General features: G+C 34.4%; 1 protein-coding gene across 6 annotated transcripts; it reads right to left on the bottom strand.

Annotated features, from left to right (window-relative positions):
• Positions 1-5,715: 5,715 nt before the first annotated feature.
• FBXO11 (F-box protein 11) lies at positions 5,716-19,712 on the bottom strand. 6 transcript variants are annotated; one of them, XM_017620319.1, is made up of 10 exons: positions 18,711-18,804; positions 18,138-18,653; positions 18,022-18,081; positions 17,055-17,962; positions 16,121-16,879; positions 15,884-16,064; positions 15,485-15,825; positions 10,930-11,663; positions 10,350-10,590; positions 5,716-6,369 (listed from the first exon to the last, which is right to left on the bottom strand). In XM_017620319.1, exons 1-9 carry the CDS (start codon positions 18,802-18,804, stop codon positions 10,461-10,463), a joined length of 3,723 nt encoding a protein of 1,240 aa, XP_017475808.1. In that variant the 3' UTR covers positions 5,716-6,369; positions 10,350-10,460. The 6 variants fall into 6 exon arrangements, with proteins under 6 accessions (XP_017475808.1, XP_017475805.1, XP_017475806.1 ...); XM_017620316.1 differs by lacking the exon at positions 5,716-6,369 and adding an exon at positions 18,938-19,712 and having other exon boundaries at positions 10,461-10,590; positions 18,711-18,873; XM_017620317.1 differs by lacking the exon at positions 5,716-6,369 and adding an exon at positions 18,942-19,712 and having other exon boundaries at positions 10,461-10,590; positions 18,711-18,873.
• Positions 19,713-20,404: the final 692 nt, after the last annotated feature.

Below are 20,404 nucleotides of genomic sequence, written 5' to 3'. Positions count from 1 at the left end.
TATGTATGTATGCATGTATGTATTGAGTTTCGGTCTTTTAAACACTAATATTATATGTAAAGTTAGTGGTTAAGTTGTGAATAAGATACATTAGTAAATCCATTATTTCAACTCTTATCGTTTTGGCAAAATCAACGCCTCAAACTGCTCAGCCAACTGTCAAAGCCAAGCTAGTTGAATATGTACTTATGTATGTACATTCATACTCTACATACATACATACATATGCATGTGTGTATGTGCACTTGGGCATTATGCCTGTTTGGTGCCACTAAATACAAGTTTCATAATTTTTCCATAGTTTTTCTTTGCACTTGAATATGCGCAGCTACCGTTACGATTACTTTATTAATAATGACAGATAGTTGAGTAAGATTAATTATATTTACTTGTATTGATTTTTTTCTTTGATAGATGACAAACATAAGCTTTAATTTAGATTTCGCAGCACAGCTGCAATAATGATGCGTTCGTTTTTTGAAGAAAAACGAGTAGTTGGAATAAGCTATTTTGGTGTTCCACTAACGGTTTTGTGTTAACGATTAAAATCATAAATTATAAGAGCTGGTGAGCACTTTCCTACTACACTTTTGAAAACTTTTATGAAAAAAAAAAAATTTATTTACAGACTATTTAGAAAATTTTAAAAGGCCTAAATTTAGGTTACTTGTTTCGATTAAGAGATTTCTCCACGAATAAGAAAAATTGGCAGAATGCTTTGTGCTGGCTATTAGCCGGATTAGGTATAGCATTTAGTATACTATGTGTTCACCAACTCTTTTACTAGTAATGACGGTGTGAACGCTTACGAAATTGTGGTGGGAATCGGTGTGCCAGCATGGGATTCGAGTGTGATTTTCGTTTAGATATACTATAAACAATACTATCTGTTTCGAGGACAGAGCTGAAAGGAATAATGCCTGAAGAAAAAAATCGAGGGACGCAACGGTTGTTAGAAAAAAGACGCCTATTAGCACTAAGCTCATTTGAAGAAGCTCCTAAGGGCGGTAGATCACATGAATTAATTATACTGTAAATTAAATTAAATTAATACATATACGTATATTGATAGCAAATTGGGAAAAGTTGTTATGTGCACCTTTTCTAAAAAATATAATTAAATAAAAGAAACAAGAACTGTCGTATTGTTGTATGTCGTAAACTTTAAATGGTAAAACTATGTTTAAGGGATTCGCAAGCTACCATAAAAGTTGTATTAGGAAATTTCAAGTATGTACTCTAAACATTTATTTCGCTGTTAAAAACTTTACGACATACGACAGTACAACAACTTGTGAACCACCTTATTGTGTTAGGAAAATCGAGCTACCTATTTTATTTTCAAATGGAACAGAGATACACAAATTGGTTAAGTTCAAAATTGTCACAGAAAAATGTAATAAGTCCCAAAGAATAGCAAAATATAATGATCAACATTGTGGAATTCGGAGTACGCGAAAACAGGTATTACCATTTGTTCAAAACCAGTGCTTGAGGAAAACGAGTTTGAAATGTATTTTGCTGNAAATTGGTTAAGTTCAAAATTGTCACAGAAAAATGTAATAAGTCCCAAAGAATAGCAAAATATAATGATCAACATTGTGGAATTTGAGTACGCGAAAACAGGTATTAACATTTGTTCAAAACCAGTGCTTGAGGAAAACGAGTTTGAAATGTATTTTGCTCTCCTGTAAAATTTTAAGAGAAACTGGACTAAGTAACTTTCCATTCTAAGCTGACGATGTATGTATATTGTATATATGTATATTAGACGGTTACACATTTGTTAGTGCTGGGCCAAACTTCTCCTACAGTTCCGAGCGGCAAATGGTTTTATTGAATAACTTTTTCATGGCAGAGATTCCCTCGGAACTTTCCTATTGCCTGCCGAGGTGCAACTAATTTAGATATTGTTCGGAGCATGTGGTAGCATCAACAGAGAAAATAAAAGCTAGATCTATATATTTAATACTGCGAAATCGGGTTTTGAGGTGTTATATTCACAACAATCAGCTCTCCACAAAAGCTGACACTAAGACGACTTCTCCTGTGACAGAACAGAACCAAGTAAATTGTTTTTTCTAAAGTGGAGAAAATTAAGGTTTAGTATAGCTAATTTTTGATTTTTTTCATATATTTTTCTGGTGGCTTGTTGTGTTCTAATTTTACTTTATGGCTGCTAGAAACGAGATAGAAACAAGTAAGAGCAGCGCTGTCTTCGGCTATGCCGAAGGCTTCATACCTTTCATGAACATCTGAAAATTTTACTTTAACAGATTACTGCATTTGAAAAGAATTATATATTTACAGCATACATAGGCTGCGTTTCTTTATACATTCCGGATAATCCCATTCCACAGCCGGAATAAACAGAATGCGTTTGAAATATACGTCAACATATCAACAGGAACGTTCTAAAGAATAAATAAACAAAAAAGCTTATTCCAAACGTTCAGAATGAATAAAGAAATGCAGCCATAGATAGAGGAGATACATATATATAAGAAAAATCATATTTAAACAATCAGAGGTATGGAAGATATACCTTATATAGCACCAATCTAAGTGATTTTCACTGCTGTGTGATCGGTATGTAAACCGATTTTCTCAATAGACATAGGCTGCGTTTCTTTATACATTCCGGATAATCCCATTTCACAGCCGGAATAAACAGAATGCGTTTGAAATATACGTCAACATATCAACAGGAACGTTCTAAAGAATAAATAAACAAAAAAGTTTATTCCAAACGTTCAGAATGAATAAAGAAAGACAGCCTTTGTATTATTATTTATGAAATAGCTTACGAAATTTATCGACTTTAGCTGTCCAAATAAAGGAGTTTTACAGTAAAGCCCTATATCTAAACAATCAGTTTTATGAAGGCAATAAATATGTTATAGTGACCCGATCTTTGTTAATTTTACTGTAAACTTTCTCTTGATAACGAGTGAAAATAGTGCGGAATTTCATGTTTCTAGCTGCATATATGGAGAAGTTATAACAAAAAATCGCATATCTGAACAATGAGTTGTATGGGAGCTATATGTAAAAGTGACCCGATCTTTGCTATTTTCACTGTAAGTATTTTGTTGATAATGGGTAGAAGTAATGCAAAATTTCATGTTCCCAGCTGCATAAATGTAGAAGTTATAACGAAAAATCTCATATCTGAACAATCAGTTGTATGGGAGCTATATGTTATAGTGGTCCGATTCTTCCGGTTCCGACAAATGATTAATAAATTATAAAAATACACCCACCTACCAAATTTCATCCGGATATCTCGAAAACTGAGAAACTAGATTGCATACAAACAGACAGACAGACAGACAGACGAACAGACGGACATGGCTAAATCGACTCAGCTCGATGTTCTGATCATTTAAGTATACATTTTGATGGGTCTAACTCTTCTTATTCTGGTACTTACAAACATCGGACTAAAGTTATAATACCATTTCATGCTCATGAAAGGTATAAAAAACGGATAGAAGTGCTTAAAAGGTTTACAACAAAACCAAACTAGTTATCTGGGGGTCAATTCCCGTTCTGCGTTATCGTGAAGTGAAGTGAAAAGTACAAAATTAACACCGAAATAAATGCGGCGTGAAAGTGTTATTTTTATCAATTTGCAATAACGCGGAACGAGAATTGAACTGTACTTAAACTTTGTTGTTTTGCGAGCATATTTTCAAACATATTTATCAATGTTTTTGTGCTTATATAAGCGCTTAAAATTTATTTTTTCTTGCTTATTTTCTTCGACCCAGATGATAAGCTAATGAAAAAAGTATAGCTATAGTAATTTAACCCTGATGATAAGGTAATGAAAAAAGTATAGCCATAGTAATGCAACTATCCACCGCCAAAAAAACACACCCTGCTATCCCACGCAGCCTTTGGATATTGTTGTTGTACGTATAATTATGGTGCAACTTGGCATTTACATACATACATACCAGTATCAGCTTATTCTACAAAAATTTCACTTAAATTACTAAATGACACACTGGAGTGATTTAAAAAATCTTACTGCTATAAAAGTTCTGAGTAATATTTATAGTTTATAAGTATTATAATTATAACGCAACTAAAAAATATAAAAAAATACAAAAATATTTATGTGTATACATAATACATATGTACATACATATGTGAAGAATAAGAAGACACAGAATTTGTGCTTTTACGCTAATAAACAGTTCAACAAAAAAAAAGGAAACAAGCAAAGTATTAAAAAATATGCACAGCAAAATTGTGCGCACGCACAAAGCGTATAAAGTACATATGTATATCCGTGCGCTGAAGCATATGTACAGTATCGGTCATATCTATAGCACGCCATTTCAAAGTGATATTGTGTGCAACTTATGTTTATTTATTTATTTTTGAGAATTTTCAATTAAAATATAGTTCTTTCTCTTACAATCCCCATATAAACCCAAGTTTAACAATTTGTAGAAAACTTCAAAAAAGTGCAACAAATTTTCACCTAAATTTCAAACTTTTTCTCGGAAGGGTTTGAATTTTTCTGAATACACAGTTTTATAGTCCAATCAATTTTAGTCTGATAATGTGCAAGTTTCAAGTGACTGAAAGTTACCGTTGATTTTTTAGAATTTTTTTTGCGAAAGGTGTTGCGGTTTTCATCCATATACAAATAAATGGAGCTGATTCATTATATGAAAGCCAATGCGACAAAAAAAATCTAAAAAATTAACGGTAATTCGTAGCCACTTGAAATTTGCACATTATCAGACTAAAATTGCAGTGGCTACAAAACTGTGTACTCAAAAAAATTCTAACACTTCCGAGAAAAAAGTTTGAAACTTAGGTGAAAATTTGTTTCCATTTTTTGAAGTTTTCTACAAATTGTTAAACTTGGGTTTATATGGGGTTTGTTAGAGAAAGAACTGTATTTTAATTGTAAATTCTTAAAAATAAATAGCGTGCTATAGATATGACCGATACTGTATGTATTTTATTTATATATATTTTTTTTAACTACAACTATAGCTGCGGCTGAGTAAAAACATATTTTAAGTCCTCAAAAAATACCATTCAAACAAAGTGCTTTTCAGCGCCAAACGCAGCGTTTTATTGCTCATTTCTGTATAGGTATTGGCTTTATTATGCCCTTATTACAGGAGTCGATGTTACTCCTAGGTGCGGTTAATAATTTTACAATACTTTATATAATTTTATATATGGTGTATAAAAATTTTGATTACGTAAAATTAAAAATTATTGTAATACTTATAAATTGCTTTTCATTCACTAATGCTAAGGTTAAAAAACAATATCTGTTAATGGGGCACACAGTCAAAATTAAACAAAATTCCTACAGCGGCTAAGATGTAATCTATATAATGGATTTTGAAGTAATATACATATATTTAATCTTTTAGTTTTCTAATGATATTACTTACGTTTTTTACGCCTTTTCATGCCACGATATTATTCAATATGTAATACCGGTGAGATAAAAGTTGTTCTACAGGCGCATTATTATTGTATAGCTAAGCTAGCTANACCGGTGAGATAAAAGTTGTTCTACAGGCGCATTATTATTGTATAGCTAAGCTAGCTAGTAAGTTGAAATTGTATTGGCATTCTTCAATTGTATTTACGGGTTCAATCGGCATGTAACTGGCAAATTATTCACTGGATCTTTGTGTGGTTCAACTTACTTTTAGTATTCTATTTATCTTAATGATTTCTAGCCACCATTTTTTTTTTTTTTTTGTATGATAAAAATGAGGAAAAGTGTAAACAAATAATAAAATAAGCTGCTGAACCAGTTCTAGTGCTTCGCCAATTGGCTCGAAGCAGAAAACTAAACTAACATAAAACTTCACAAATGTAGTTTGATATTTTTCAATTTTATAATGGCCATCTGTTTATGTATATGTACGTATGCATGTATTATAGTGTGTGTGTGTGTGTGCTTTTGCGCTAGCGCAGTTGCGAGTATACTTCACAATTAATTATATATCCTTTTCTTCATTTTAATAATATTTTTATAATTTTTTTCTCTAATTGCACAAATTCAATTTTGTTTTCTGCCTTAACTTTAAGTGTACGAGTATGCATGTATGATATGCATATCTTAATACAAACGCCTGGAAGTTTTTCACAATTTAACTTTGCACTGTAGTACAAATGATTAAAAATTCTTATTGTAAAAAAATGTAAAAATGGCCCATAGTCATAAAGCAGTTAGTAGCAGATTTTAAAGTATATAATTTGAGGCAAACACTATTTTGACTCCGTCACATTCATCTTAAACATGTTTACCTCTAAAATGATACTCTAAGTTTAAAATGAGGTGAATGCTTTAGGATGAAGTTTTGCTCTCAAAAGTTGCTGAAAATGTAAAAAAAACTCATACTGTTGAAAATTACCGTGATGAAAAATGTGTGTGTATAAAATTTATATACTATATATATATATATATATACTTTATATACCATAAATACATATGTAGGATGCAATCGCAACCAGAAAAAAAAACTAAAACATGCAAGAACCTTTTCCCAACGGAAGAGGATTTTTATTCGCGATATCACTTCGGAATACATATTTGTATTTTACATACAAATTCCCAGCGTTCGATAACACAAAAATGTTTAATAGATTTTCCTAATTTTTGCAAGTAGGCATTTGATAACGGCAACAAATTATCCATCAAACGTTCTTTTGGTGCAAGAGAAACTTTAATTTTGTGGTGGAAAAATTTTAGCCAGCAAAAATTGTTTATCACGAAAACATGTAAAAAGGTATGATCGAAACTAAATGTCGTTCTCGAAATTTTGTTCCCAAGAGCGCTTCAAAATCTAAGCCGAAATGAGAACAAAACTGTGGAGAAATTTCTCAATGGGAATTATATAAGAACAAAACCCTATGGAGCGTTCCCAAAGAGAACAAGATGCGAACAATGTTTTCGGGAACATTTTAAGAGAACAAAAGTCACCGGAACGTTTTGGCAAAGAACAAAACGGGAACAAAAATCTAAGGTACTTTCTCTCGAAGAGAGCTAAAGTCTCAGGAACTTTCTGACAGAGAACGAAGCGGAAACAAATCTTCTCTGAACTATTCGTGAATAATGGAAGCGAGAACAAAACTTTTCTCATAGCGTTCCATTAGTTTGCAATGTTTGACTATTAAAATTAATCAAAAATGAACTGAACGATAGTTATGCAAATAAAGTCAACGAAAAACTTAAGACACGAACTTTTCTTGCACAGAAAATGAAAATGTTTTCCTTAAATGGATAGTTCACCCTAATCCTTCCTAACAATCTGGAAGTTGAAATGATCCAGCTTTCCTCTGGCTTAGAATTACCAATCGTGGTTCTCACTGAAACGATTTTTCACCCCAACACGCCGACGACCCTCTTCTCATTTTTAACGTTAAGTTGTCAAAATTTTTGTTCTCGTTTCGTTCTCTAGCAGAACGTTCCCCAGACTTTTGTTCTTATTTGATCCTCCTTAAAAACGTTCTCGACATCTTCGTTCTTAATTTGTTGTCATTGGAAACGTTCCCGAAAGTTTCGATCTCATTCTGTTCTTCTTGAGAACGTTACCGAGAGTTTTTACGCGCTTTGTTCTTTACGGAAACGTTCCCGTACCTTTTGTTCTCCATTTGTTCGCGTTCAAACTGTTCTCAATATTACTGTTTCCGTTGGCGCTTTTGAGGGAACGTTCTTGACATTACATTTTGTTCTCGTGCACTTGAACGCGTTCTCGGTCCCTGCAGAGAATCGAATCCAATGATTTTTTGGTATGTACTTTAAATTTTTTTTAACTGCCTACTATGTGTCTTTATAATGCTGCAAACTAATTTTTACTTCCAGAAATGGTCCTGGCGAACATTGCACATCAACCTTCTTTTTCGTCCAAGGCGGTACCATAAATTTCTGTTTGTTTATTAACAAAACATAAACACCACCAGCTGTTTGTCTTATTCTTCCTGGTTTTTAAGATAATTTAGGTAGGCCTTCTTAAGTGAAGCCATTCCAAGAAGGGCTGAAAAAAGAGCTTCCCTGCATACCTTTTAGAAGGGCTTATCCATTTACGATTTACGCGAATTCGTAAATTTATATTATTTAGTATTACAAATGAATTTTAATATACATTTTAAGTTGCAATAACACATATTTGATATAAACCTTAAGCAAATACTTTAAATGTATGATTTTTATGATTTAAAGAAGCAACATTAAAAGAACTTCTCCAAAAGGCCTACAAAAGCGCTTCTGGACGGCCTTCTATGGGTGCGAAAAACGAAGCCCTTCAATTTGTGTCACTCCATACAAAAAATAAAGAGAAAGGAAAGTAGAGTAGAAAGCCTCTTGACTCTCAGGAAGGCCCTTCGGAATGGCTTTTAACTCCCGAAATGATCTACTGGGGCTAATTTTCTGTTCGTTAGCTTTTTTGGTTTTCCTCTAATTTGATAAAGGATTTTCGCTCTTGAGTTGTTTTGATGGCTGGTGATGGTTAATTTTGTTATCGGACGCAACTATTGTTAACGTTGGTACATAAAATTATACAAAAATGTCTGGTATATAAATAATCGTCAGGTGAAACAGGGAGAACTTAATGAAATACTCATCTTTCCCAATAGTGCTTAAAGTTTTTTTCTTTCTTATAATGACTATGTTTAATCTCATTCTAGCAAAACCTGGACTCTAAAAGCTTAAACAGACGGCAGCGTTGATCCAGATTAACTCGGACTTAATTCTGATCAACTGCAGTTAATTCCCGAGTTGATCCGGATCAACGCTGCCGTCTGTTTATGCTATAAGATACCTCTGGTTAACTAAAATTTAAAATCTGCTCCAAACTCAAAGTTTCGTTTTAACTACAATTAAATACTTACATACATACGTATAATGAGTACAATGTTTATCAATTTCTACATTCACAAAAAAGACAATTCGTTTGGCCTTCTTTCGCTTATTTGCATTGTGCTTTCGTATAGTTGCATTTTTAGGAGTTTGCTCGTGGCATTATATTTGCATACGATTTGATTTTTATAAGGACGCAAAGAATTTGAAATTATAAGAATTTGTTCTTTTTTCGTCCATAGATTTATATGATTTAAAAAAACTAAAATATGCAATACACATGCAAGTGTATGTATTTATAATCGCAGAAATTATTTGAAATAATATTATGCGATTCGAGTTGACACTTAACCAATATTCAGATCAGTACATTCGTATTCTTAGTAGATCTAATAAACTATAGAAAATGAATTAAACACAAAACACTGATTTATTCGGGGGATGTATTATATTTTGTCATGGAATAATTCAAAATCCCAAAAGTCCTAATGCTTGATATTTTTACCAAGCTTGTGGTCGAAAAAAGGCTGACTTTCAAAGCACGTGATAAAAGCGGCAATACCGCAGCGCTGATGAAAATTTACATGACTGTCTCAACTTCGCAATTGATAAAACGTTGCCAAAATACTAAACCGAACGTGATACTTTAATAATTCGCGCAACACTGCGGTTGTGATTGCAACTCGAATAAGCCCATTGTTTGGATACTTTCCTACTGCGGTATTTAAACTGTTTGTATATGCAAAGTACATTGTATATTTTGGAATATTCAATATACAAATGAGCAACGTTTCGGAATTTTTCATGTTTAACAATTAATAACACAAGTAATTTTTAGCAAAATAAACCGACTTAAAAAAATATATATATGTCTATATATTTCATGATTCAATGATCGGATCTAAACCAAATTAGTATGGGACCACCTCTGAGACACTACCTTTCCGTTGCATATATCGAAATCGGTTGACGTGGTCCAAAGTTATGCGGTAACATACATAAAAATATAAATAAAAATAAAAATAAAATATTCCGACGAACTGATAACCTCCTCCTTTTTTGGATGTCAGTCAAAAAGAAGCATCTACTTTACGTTTCGACACTTTTCTGATGCGTTTTGGAAAATTATACATCGTCAACATTTGTAGTGTGGCGTTATGGAACATTATACTTTGTACGTATGTATGTAAAGCAATTGACGTTTTCTAACTCAGCCAAACAATTAACGGTATTTAATAAAAAATGAACGTCNGTAAAGCAATTGACGTTTTCTAACTCAGCCAAACAATTAACGGTATTTAAAAAATGAACGTGGAAAACAGCTGAAATTTTGTAACAGGTTGTCAACATACTAAGAAGGTAAAATGCCCTTTATACTCATTTGCAAAGCAACTTTTACTTCTAATATCAATTTACAAGCCCTTTTAAGCATCGACAAGTACCTGCTACCTAATAGAAGGCGGTCGGACTAAACTCAAGTGTGAAATGAAAAACTCACCGTACTGAGATTCATTCGCAAAATATTAGTGACTGAAATAACTGAATTCCCTTCTGTTCAGTTCATTTACATTCGATTGTAGGCCTTAATGAAATTCTATTTTTTTTAGAATTAATTCACCATGAGCGTATGAGATTCCATAGGTGCTGCCGAATCATAGAGTGTATCCGTATCTTGAGTCGGCTCGCCTTGCAATTGACACTGATTTGAAAGCGTACCAGCGCCGCAATCGCAAAAGAAGCTAGTTAAAAGAATAATATAAATAAATAGTTATTGATTAATATTGTTAACCAGATAAGCAGTAATTCACTTGATCCTAAACGCATTACTGCAAATCAACCATCCATTTTATTTCTGAAGTATAATTGACGGAAATGTCCAGTTTGCACGAACACGAATAATGTCAAAAGGGGATTTAGTTGTGAAAATTGGGCATATCTATTATTTATATGTAGTATAGAACTAAAAGAGCATTTTTTTTTGCTTTATGCGGCACATTGCGTTTACGAACAAGTGGTATTTAGAATCACATGCATCTATGTACTACAAATCAATTATTGCTTTTGCCTTGTCTACTTACCGATCGTGTCTTATGAATTCCACATCGTGTCCTGCATGGCAATTCTTAATGCAATTAACACAAATGGCATTGCGATCCGTCGTATTGCAGGTTTGGCAACGATAAAAGTCATGCATTGGAAATGAAGTATAGCTGCTAATTTTATACAGGCATTGACCACCCGAAACAGCCTTTTCGACTTCGTCTTCGTTGTTGAATATATTGTTACCACGTGTAATAGGTTGTACGCCGCTCGCTAGACATAAGCCACCGAATTTATTTTTGAAAATCTGATTATGCTCTAAAGTGGCGGTTGCATTGTTTGTGATTTCAACACCAGCTGCTTGACCATCGTAAATACGATTGCGTCGCAAAATTGGATGCGATTGCGTAGAGATGAGAACACCAGCTTGGGTATTGCGGAAGATGTCATTCTCTTCAAGTACACCTTTGCCGCCATTGAATATGCAAATGCCGCCATCACGTCCGTCATATATCTTGTTTCGCTTTAGTGTCGGATTCGAATCGGTTTTTATCCACACACCAGCCATTGCGTTATCAAATATTTCGTTTTGTTCCAATAGACCGAGACCACCATTGTAAACTAATACGCCACCATTTTGTCCACCCCAAATTTTGTTGCCACGTATAACTGGATTACTACCAGTACGTATTTGTACACCCGAGTATAGGTGATTAAATATGTCGTTATCTTCAAGTTTGCCGTGTCCATTATCATAAAAATATACGCCAACCTGCAATTGATAGATGTTGTAATTTAAATGAAAGAGTTCGTTCACTTTGTTACAAAATGGGAAACATTTTTTTTTTGAGGATTCATAAAGTTTGCTGTACATTCCGACAAGATTTAATAATTCGTCTTAATAAGCGCCGTTTTTACAGTCGAGTGCTACAATGGCTTACAGCTTAAATCGTGCACCCAAATAAAATTTGTATTTTGTTAAAGTTTTTCATCTTAAATAATACACTGAAGCGAATTTCAAAAAGTTGGAGGTGATGGGAATCGGACCCACGGCATTTGGTTAAGCTAGTAAAATAATTAAAAAGTACCACAGGATTTGAAAAAGTTGGTTACCATTTCCTTTTTGTCTCAATTTGAAGTTGGAGAAATCAGACCCCAATGAGAACGTAAAATTTGAAACACACTTTCCAAAATTAACGGAACGGAAGTGACCCAACTTTTGAAATCGATGTCTTCCGATCGGGACTTTGCACCAAGGTTAGTCCTAATAAATAGTAGTTATGACACAAAATTTCAACGCGATCGGTCAAACACACTCCGAGTTGGAGGGTCCAGAATTTTGACATTTTGGTCAAACAGTCCTTTTTTCGGATCCACATTACTAATTACCTATTGTATTTAGAAAATGTTTTCAGGAATGTTTTCGACAGCTTTCCCTTCAGTCTACAAATTTTTTTTTTTATAAAATAAATTTTTTTGATTTTTTTTTTTTTAATAAAAAATAATTTTAACGTTTTTTTCTGCAAAGTTGGTAAGAAAGTGTTTGGATGCACAAACTCGAATACCTGCTGTGTTAGACTACAAAAAATCTTAATCACCTTGGTGCAAATTTCGTCCCGATCGGAAGACATCGATTTCAAAAGTTGGGCCACTTGAGGTGAAATNTATATATATATATATATATATATATATATATATATATATATATATATATGTATATATCGTCGATGTTTGTGCAAAATCGTAAACCAGTTTCATAACAGCCTAAATCACCGTTGTGGCAAAAATGAGATTTGGTAACCCCGAACTCCAGGCATCGAGATTTATGTATAAAGATCCTTAAAGCGTTATTAAAATAACAGATTTGTAACATAATAGCTAGAGAGAGAGAGCGGTTTTGCAAAAACATCGATGATATACTTACTATATGTATGTAGGTGTGAAATTTGTGGGCGAAACCAAAAAAAAAAAAATCATTGTATTTGTTTATTTTTGAACCTTAAATTCACTTCAAATCGATATAAAAAGGAAAATGCCTTCGTATTTATTCATATTTTGACTTCTTTTAATGAATGCAATTGGTGTCATTCTCATCACGGACTTTATAAAATTTGTTAGCGAAACCAAAAAAAAAAAGAAACAGTTCAGCGCGTCTTGGTCTACAGGCTGTATCGGAGACACAGCCGCTAAATTTAAATGTAGAATACGTGGTATGGTTAAGAGCACATCCAAGTCAAAAACGAAAGCACACAATAAGAAACAAATATCGATAACAAAAGCGATACTAATATCGATAAAAATATCGATAATAATACCGAGAGCAAAATCGTTTACAAAATCGATAACCAAATCGATTACATCTATAAAAAAATCGATTAAAATATCGATAACAAAATCGATTCAAAATTTCGTTTATTTTATAGATAAGTTCCGAAAATATCGATACCAAAATCAATAACAATATCGATACAAATTTCGATAACAAAATCGACAAAAAAATACCGATAACAAAATAGATAAAATATCGATTATTATATCGATAAGTCCGAGAGTTCCGAAAATCTCTAAAATCCCGAAATAGTCCCCAGATTGAGTCTCTGTCTATATCCTTTTCTCTATAATTACGTTTATTTTAATCTTTCTTCCTCTATCTTCATCTTTACTTTTATCGGTATCCTTATCCTCAAATTTTTCTTTATATTTATCTGTTTTATTTTTTACTTTTATGTTTACCCTATTCTTCATCTGCATATTCCCCTTCACCTTTTCCTTTTATAAATATTGCGCCATCTTTTATTCAAAAGCCGAAATACCTACACACATATACTTTTTGTGTCCTTCCAGCGCATGACCGTGTTTGCTAAATAATGACGAAGTGATTTTGTATGGAAAATTTGTTATGCCCATATATTTGAATCAAAAAAACATACTTGGAAGATATCAACCAATATACGAAATGAAAGGAAAAATATTGAATTTTTGGACAACAAAATAACTCGAGCGGTTTCGAGTATTTTGGAAATAAAAATAAAATTTCTAATTTTTTCAAATCTTTTTTGCCATAGAATGCTCAATATTTGTAGAATTTATATTAAATCTGTACACGATAATATTTCTATTGCTCCAAAGAATCTATATCCCGAAAATGAAAGTTTAACCTGCAAATCGTAAGTTGCTAGAACACTTGAAAGGCTCAAAACTGACCCCAAAATAAACCAATATTTACCGTTGTTCCTACGACAGAAACCGAATTGGTTACTCACAAAAATGAATCTGTCGATAGGTTTGGAATTATATCTTTGAAACGCCACACTTTTCTTTCAAATCGCTTCATTAGTTCTCGTGCAATAAGCGTTTTCGTAAAGCTCTAAAAATTACAACTACAACATTTGAGCATAGCCTCCATATCGAAACGTACACGTATTCCATGATTCAATAATTAATTATTATTGAATCATGCACGTATTCTACTTCAAAAAAAAAATCATTGTACCTGTTTATTCTTGAATCTTAAATTCACAACTTCAAATCGATATAAAAAAGATATTGGAGCCAACTTTTACAAATGCTTTTGTANAAAAAAACATACTTGGAAGATATCAACCAATATACGAAATGAAAGGAAAATATTGAATTTTTGGACAACAAAATCACTCGAGCGGTTTCGAGTATTTTGGAAATAAAAAAAAATTTCTAATTTTTTCAAATTTTTTTTTGCCATAGAATGCTCAATATTTGTAGAATTTATATTAAATCTGTACACGATAATATTTCTATTGCTCCAAAGAATCTATATCCCGAAAATGAAAGTTTAACCTGCAATTCGTAAGTTGCTAGAACACTTGAAAGGCTCAAAACTGACCCCAAAATAAACCAATATTTACCGTTGTTCCTACGACAGAAACCGAATTGGTTACTCACAAAAATGAATCTGTCGATAGGTTTGGAATTATATCTTTGAAACGCCACACTTTTCTTTCAAATCGCTTCATTAGTTCTCGTGCAATAAGCGTTTTCGTAAAGCTCTAAAAATTACAACTACAACATTTGAGCATAGCCTCCATATCGAAACGTACACGTATTCCATGATTCAATAATTAATTATTATTGAATCATGCACGTATTCTACTTCAAAAAAAAAATAATTGTACCTGTTTATTCTTGAATCTTAAATTCACAACTTCAAATCGATATAAAAAAGAAATTGGAGCCAACTTTTACAAATGCTTTATTTATATTTTGATATCTTTTAATGAATGCAATTGGTCTTGTTTCCATCACTTTTTGAGTGTTGCGCTGTGTTATTTGTTATTTAAAACCAAAATAATAATATGTTTCATAGTACAACAAACACAATAAAAAAAACAAAATTCTAAACATTGTAACATGGTAGTAAATAGCTCCTCTTATTACGAAAAGAGATTAGAGGTTAGAAAAACACACACGAAAATAACGAACGCCTAAAGCCATATAATATCATATGGCCTCAGTGGTATATGTATGTATATTTTTTTTTTTTGTTTTTCGTCGGGCATTTCACATTTCGTATTAACTATTATTCGTTCCTTTTTATAGAATTTATGTGCCTCTCACCTGTTTGCCAGAATGTATGCGATTTCGCCGCAAAACCGGGGTACTGCCTGTCGTTATCCAAACGCCAGCTAAAGTGTTCGAGTATACTTCATTTTCTTCAATCAAGCCTTGTCCTTTTTCATGCACGTAAATGCCCCCATGTTGGCCGTGATGAATTTTGTTGTGACGAACTATCGGGTCACTATTTGTACGTATTTGTATGCCGGCTAAGGCGTTGCCATAAATATTGTTGTGCTCTATAAGACCTCGACCTTCACCAAAGATGTAAACACCCCCCTGATGCCCATTGTAAATTTCATTCTTGCGTATGGTTGGATTACTATTAGAGGTTATCCAGACGCCTGGTAGAAAATACATAGGTTTATTTAAAGCTCCAACTTTCGCCTCGTTTTAATTTACCTGCAAAGTTGTTCGAATGTATGCGATTCTCAATGAATTGACCCAATCCATTCTCATGCACGTAAATCCCACCTGTCTGTCCATGATGTATCTCACATTTGACTACAGTAGGATTTGCGCCAGCTTTTACTTCGAAGCCAGCAATTCGATTGTTATGTATGTCATTTTTCTCAAAGTATCCCTGTGACGGAGATGATTAAGTGTACATTTCTAGATAAACTATTACAATAAACTCACCATGCCATTCTCAAATGTAAATATCCCTACATCACGCCCATGGTGAATGTGATTTTCTCGCATAATAGGACTGGCAAAGTTCTTTACCCAAATACCAGCCAAAGCGTTACGACTGATTTCGTTGTGCTCATAAGTTCCTTGAGCGTAATCCGTCACATAAAGACCGACGTTTTCACAGTCACTTATGTCGCAATTGCGTATGACTGGATTAGCGTTAACACCGCTAACACACACTGCGGCGCCTACCACCGACGAGCTACGTATTATGCAATTATCTACAGTCGGAGAGCAGTTTTCTCCAATATCGAGACAGTAATGTTTGTGGTGAGACACTGTAGATGTGACATCCGGTGAAAATTTAAGAGTCAAATAACCAACATAAGCATATTTGGCGCCTTCAACAAACATCATTGTTGAACCGGCTTCACGCTCCAAAACGACGGATTCGGCAACATTACCAGACGCCGCGCCAATTAAAGCAACATCTGTTTCTATATATAAGTATTCGCCCTTGTAATGGCCAGCATGGAGGAAAATCAGTGGCCCTGGATGATCAGCAGGTGGAATATTATCCTCAAAAATGCTGACTAACGCATTGACATTTCCACCACCACTACTAGTTGAGTTAGAGACATTCGCAGAAGCATTGGAAGTGGTGGACCCCGCTGCTATTGCTGCAGCAGCACGTTCTTCTGGGTAGTCCAATGCCGCCTGTATGGTATTGAAGAACAAAATACTACGTCCGGAATATTTTTTATCCTAGGGAATTATATGGAAACGAATGGTTCATTCTTTGGTAAAAAGACATGCTTAGAGCTTAAACATACGGCAGCGTTGATCCGGATCAATTCGGGAATTAACTGCATTTGATCCGGATTAAGTCTCAGTTAATCCCGATCAACGCTGCCGTCTGTTTAAGCTTTTACTCGTTTACCTGAAAACCTGCTCGAACATGTATACCACGATACAGCTGTCTGAAACTCTCTTTCCATGGATTTGCATATTCAGATTCCTCCGGCTTTTCGAATACAAACTTGCATAGTTCGGGATTGAAGAGTGGCATGTCATATTCAAATACCGATTGATATAACCTCTTCCACAATTCAGTATCATTAGCAATAGTATTAAACCGTTTACAAACTAGGGCTAGCCTGCATAAATCCTGTTCCAAAAGATATGAGAATATGGCAAGCAGTACTTCGTCCGGCATTTCATATTGTAAATATTGCGCAGCAGTTGGGCCAGTGGGCGTTGTCGCTCCTGTACAAGCAGCCATACAAGGCATATCAGCAGTTTGTGCATATAGACGGCGTGAACGTTTGCGTGCTGGTAACATGAAATTATTGTCCTCAATGCCGCCAATCGGCAGAGCACTGCAATGTTGCTGTGGTATGGAACTGTGAACTGTTGGTGATGGCCCTAATGGTGCACCGGTAGTAGGTGAATTTACGGGAAATGTGGCACTAGTTAATGGCGCGTGTACAATGGCTGACGATGAAGAGGATGATGACGGCAGAGCAGAAATGGATGCAATATTGCTATTTCCACCGAGATGTGGCGGTGAACCACAGGAAACAGATTGTGAGCTACTATTACTAGTATTGGGTGATGCACCTAAAGTGCTGTTGTTGGCAAGAGTATTGGAAGCAGATGGAGAAGAAAGATTTGAAGCAATGCTCGTGTTACACCATTGCTCGTGACCATTGGAGGGCATCTTTCTTCGCAGGTCGTACGGTGATTGATGTGAGCAACTGGCCACACTGGTAGATATAGAAGCAGTTACATTTGACATATTTGTTGATGAACTACACGGCACTGAACTCGAAAAAATAGGATTGCATGCTGCAAATGAGAAATATTTAGCTTATTGCATAAAGTAAATAAAATAGGCAATATCTTACTAGCATTATTTATACTACTAGAAGTGCCTGCACTATTATTTGATGCGCTATTCGAGGAACCTGAAAAAACTTTGATGAGAGAGTTTCATTTCTGAATTGAGGCAGGATTTCTATACCTGGACAGTTGCTACTTGTTTCTGTATCCATCATATGTGCTCCTACAAAACCTCCGCCTGTGTTTAAAGACGACGAGCTCATTAAGTTACTCGAACAAGTGCCACCTAGCATTTTTTGTCCGCCCGCTTGGCCAAAATTGCAGGAAGCTGAATTGCCACTGGAGGTTGAAGATCCAGACGATGTCGACGACTGTGAACAAGAGGCACCAGAAACATCTACAAACATTTCGGATGATACAGCACCTGCAGCTGCTGATGCTGCCATTGCGGCTGAGGATGTGCTAAGAACAATTGCAGCCGATTGCGATGAAGTGTCGCCCGAGGAACACGATGATGATGGCGATGTCGAGAGTGAACCAGACGGAATTGTCGACGCATTCCCAGTTGCAGACGATACATTGGACATAGTCGGATTTATATTATTTTGTTGCGAAGCCTTGGAGCTTGTACTTGAGTTTGAGTTTGACGAAGCACTAGGTCCGGGCATGTTTTGCAGCATAGGATCCATTATGTTACCTTGAAAGTGGATATTTTCAAAACATTTTATAAATATGTAAATTATTTCCGTCTTACCGGACGGACGATTGGGTAAAGCTATGCGGTTAGCACCTTTACGTCGGGAGCGGCGCACGTACGAGCGCGACGAAGTGAAGGAAGCGCTGGGCATTTTTCCTTATATGATGTTAGGAATATTCAAAGGGTCAGAAATATTTTTAAACGGTATTTCAAATTGTTCCTAAAAATTAAAGAAAAACCTGTAAAACTTGGAAATGTTATAGGTTGCAGATTCAGGAACGTACATACATACATTAGGAGACCAGTTATCTTAGTATTAATTATCCTTTACTAGTTTTCACCCACTTAGATTTTTCTTGTATTTTGTACATGCATAGCTTCCATTTTTGATATATTATACAGTCTTTAACACATTTGTTTTTTAAAGCTATTCGAGTTTTTCCTAAAGAGTCCTTGAATTCGAGTTAAAGGGAAAGGGACCAAACCAGCCCGAATAGAACGCCATTTTCGGTAATAGACGTCGCTCTTTTCCACTTGGAGTTTACACTCGCCACAGCAGTCGGCGTTAACTCCACTTCCACTTTTTCTTCTTTGTGCAGTTCTTCCTATTTATTGTATATTTCTATTGCAGTGTTTCGCTTTTGTTTTCGTTTTAATACGGCATTGAATTTCCAGCTTCTGCTTGGTTAAACACTTGTCAAAGAAGCTCAACTCTATTCGAAAATTGCGATTGCATTCATCTCAGTCACGCTCATGACTTTCCCTTTGTTTTACTAATGTACTTGCTATGGCAGCTGAAAAAAATGTTTGCACGAGAAAAAAATTTCATCCTCTAGAAATTTTCCATTTTTCGGTAGTGCTTGAAAGCACAAAATGCAAGAAAAGTTTAAATTTGTTTGCGTACGTAATTGATTTACTATTATTTTCTAAAATTGTATTTTATTTTTAGTTAAATTGGCACAAATTTATGATTTTACTAAGAACTTCCTTTACCCGTCCGCAAGCAATGGGTCGTCGCACTTTTGGTAGTAGTGATGGAGAACTATCGATGGGGTTATCGATAGTATCGATGGTATCATTTTTCCGCCACTATCGAATTTTTCTAAACACTAGCCCTGTTTGCGTACGAGCTATCCAGTAAATCCAGTACTAATTTTACTGGTTTTTACTGGATGTCGTTTTCGTATGCAAAAACTTGCAAGAAACTAGCAAAAGAGGGGAAATTGACACCGCAACTTGCAAGTTTTATTGGTAGTAGTGCACTATGGCGAAGGTAGGTCAAAATGGACGGAAATAGTTCGAGAGTGTTATCAATCGACGCGTCTTAACGCCAATAATAACAATCCGAGACCGGAAATTAACATTTTTAATTAATTAAAGAGTCATTTGCAAAAAACACTTGCACTTTCCGTAATATGTTTTGGTGAATTTCACGCAAATGAATGTAATAATGGAACTTAATTTAACACGTATTTATTAGTTTTTATGCATTTGTGATGTTTTAAGTGTACATTTTCCCGAAATTCTGTATTTAATAGCAATATTCCGATGGTGAAAATACGCACAACAATCTTGTGTAGTTAATATAAATAAGATGGAGGAAAACTAGTGCTGCCACTCTATTAATACAATTTGTATTGCAACTTTAAAAACACCCAAATAATGCACAAGAAATATACTTTTGTGAAAAGGGGATTTCTCTTCCTTCTTCGCACGCAGAAAGGAGAATCCTATGTTGTGAGGGTTATAAT

This window comes from Rhagoletis zephyria, unplaced genomic scaffold, assembly GCF_001687245.7.
Source record: "Rhagoletis zephyria isolate East Lansing unplaced genomic scaffold, Rhagoletis_zephyria_1.1 Rzeph_scaffold_02119, whole genome shotgun sequence".
In the NCBI taxonomy this organism is placed as follows: domain Eukaryota; kingdom Metazoa; phylum Arthropoda; class Insecta; order Diptera; family Tephritidae; genus Rhagoletis; species Rhagoletis zephyria.
Note: the sequence above shows the minus strand (reverse complement) of the source record. Positions and strands in the feature narration are given on the sequence as shown.

Excerpts from the sequence above, each read along its gene's own strand:
- FBXO11 (XM_017620316.1), bottom strand. The coding sequence starts at position 18,804 with ATGCCCAGCGCTTCCTTCACTTCGTCGCGCTCGTACGTGCGCCGCTCC. Across the intron at positions 18,654-18,710 it reads TTTACCCAATCGTCCGTCCG|GTAACATAATGGATCCTATG; the intron begins GTAAGACGGAAA and ends TCCACTTTCAAG. Across the intron at positions 11,664-15,484 it reads GCATACATTCTGGCAAACAG|GTTGGCGTATATTTTTATGA; the intron begins GTGAGAGGCACA and ends TATCAATTGCAG.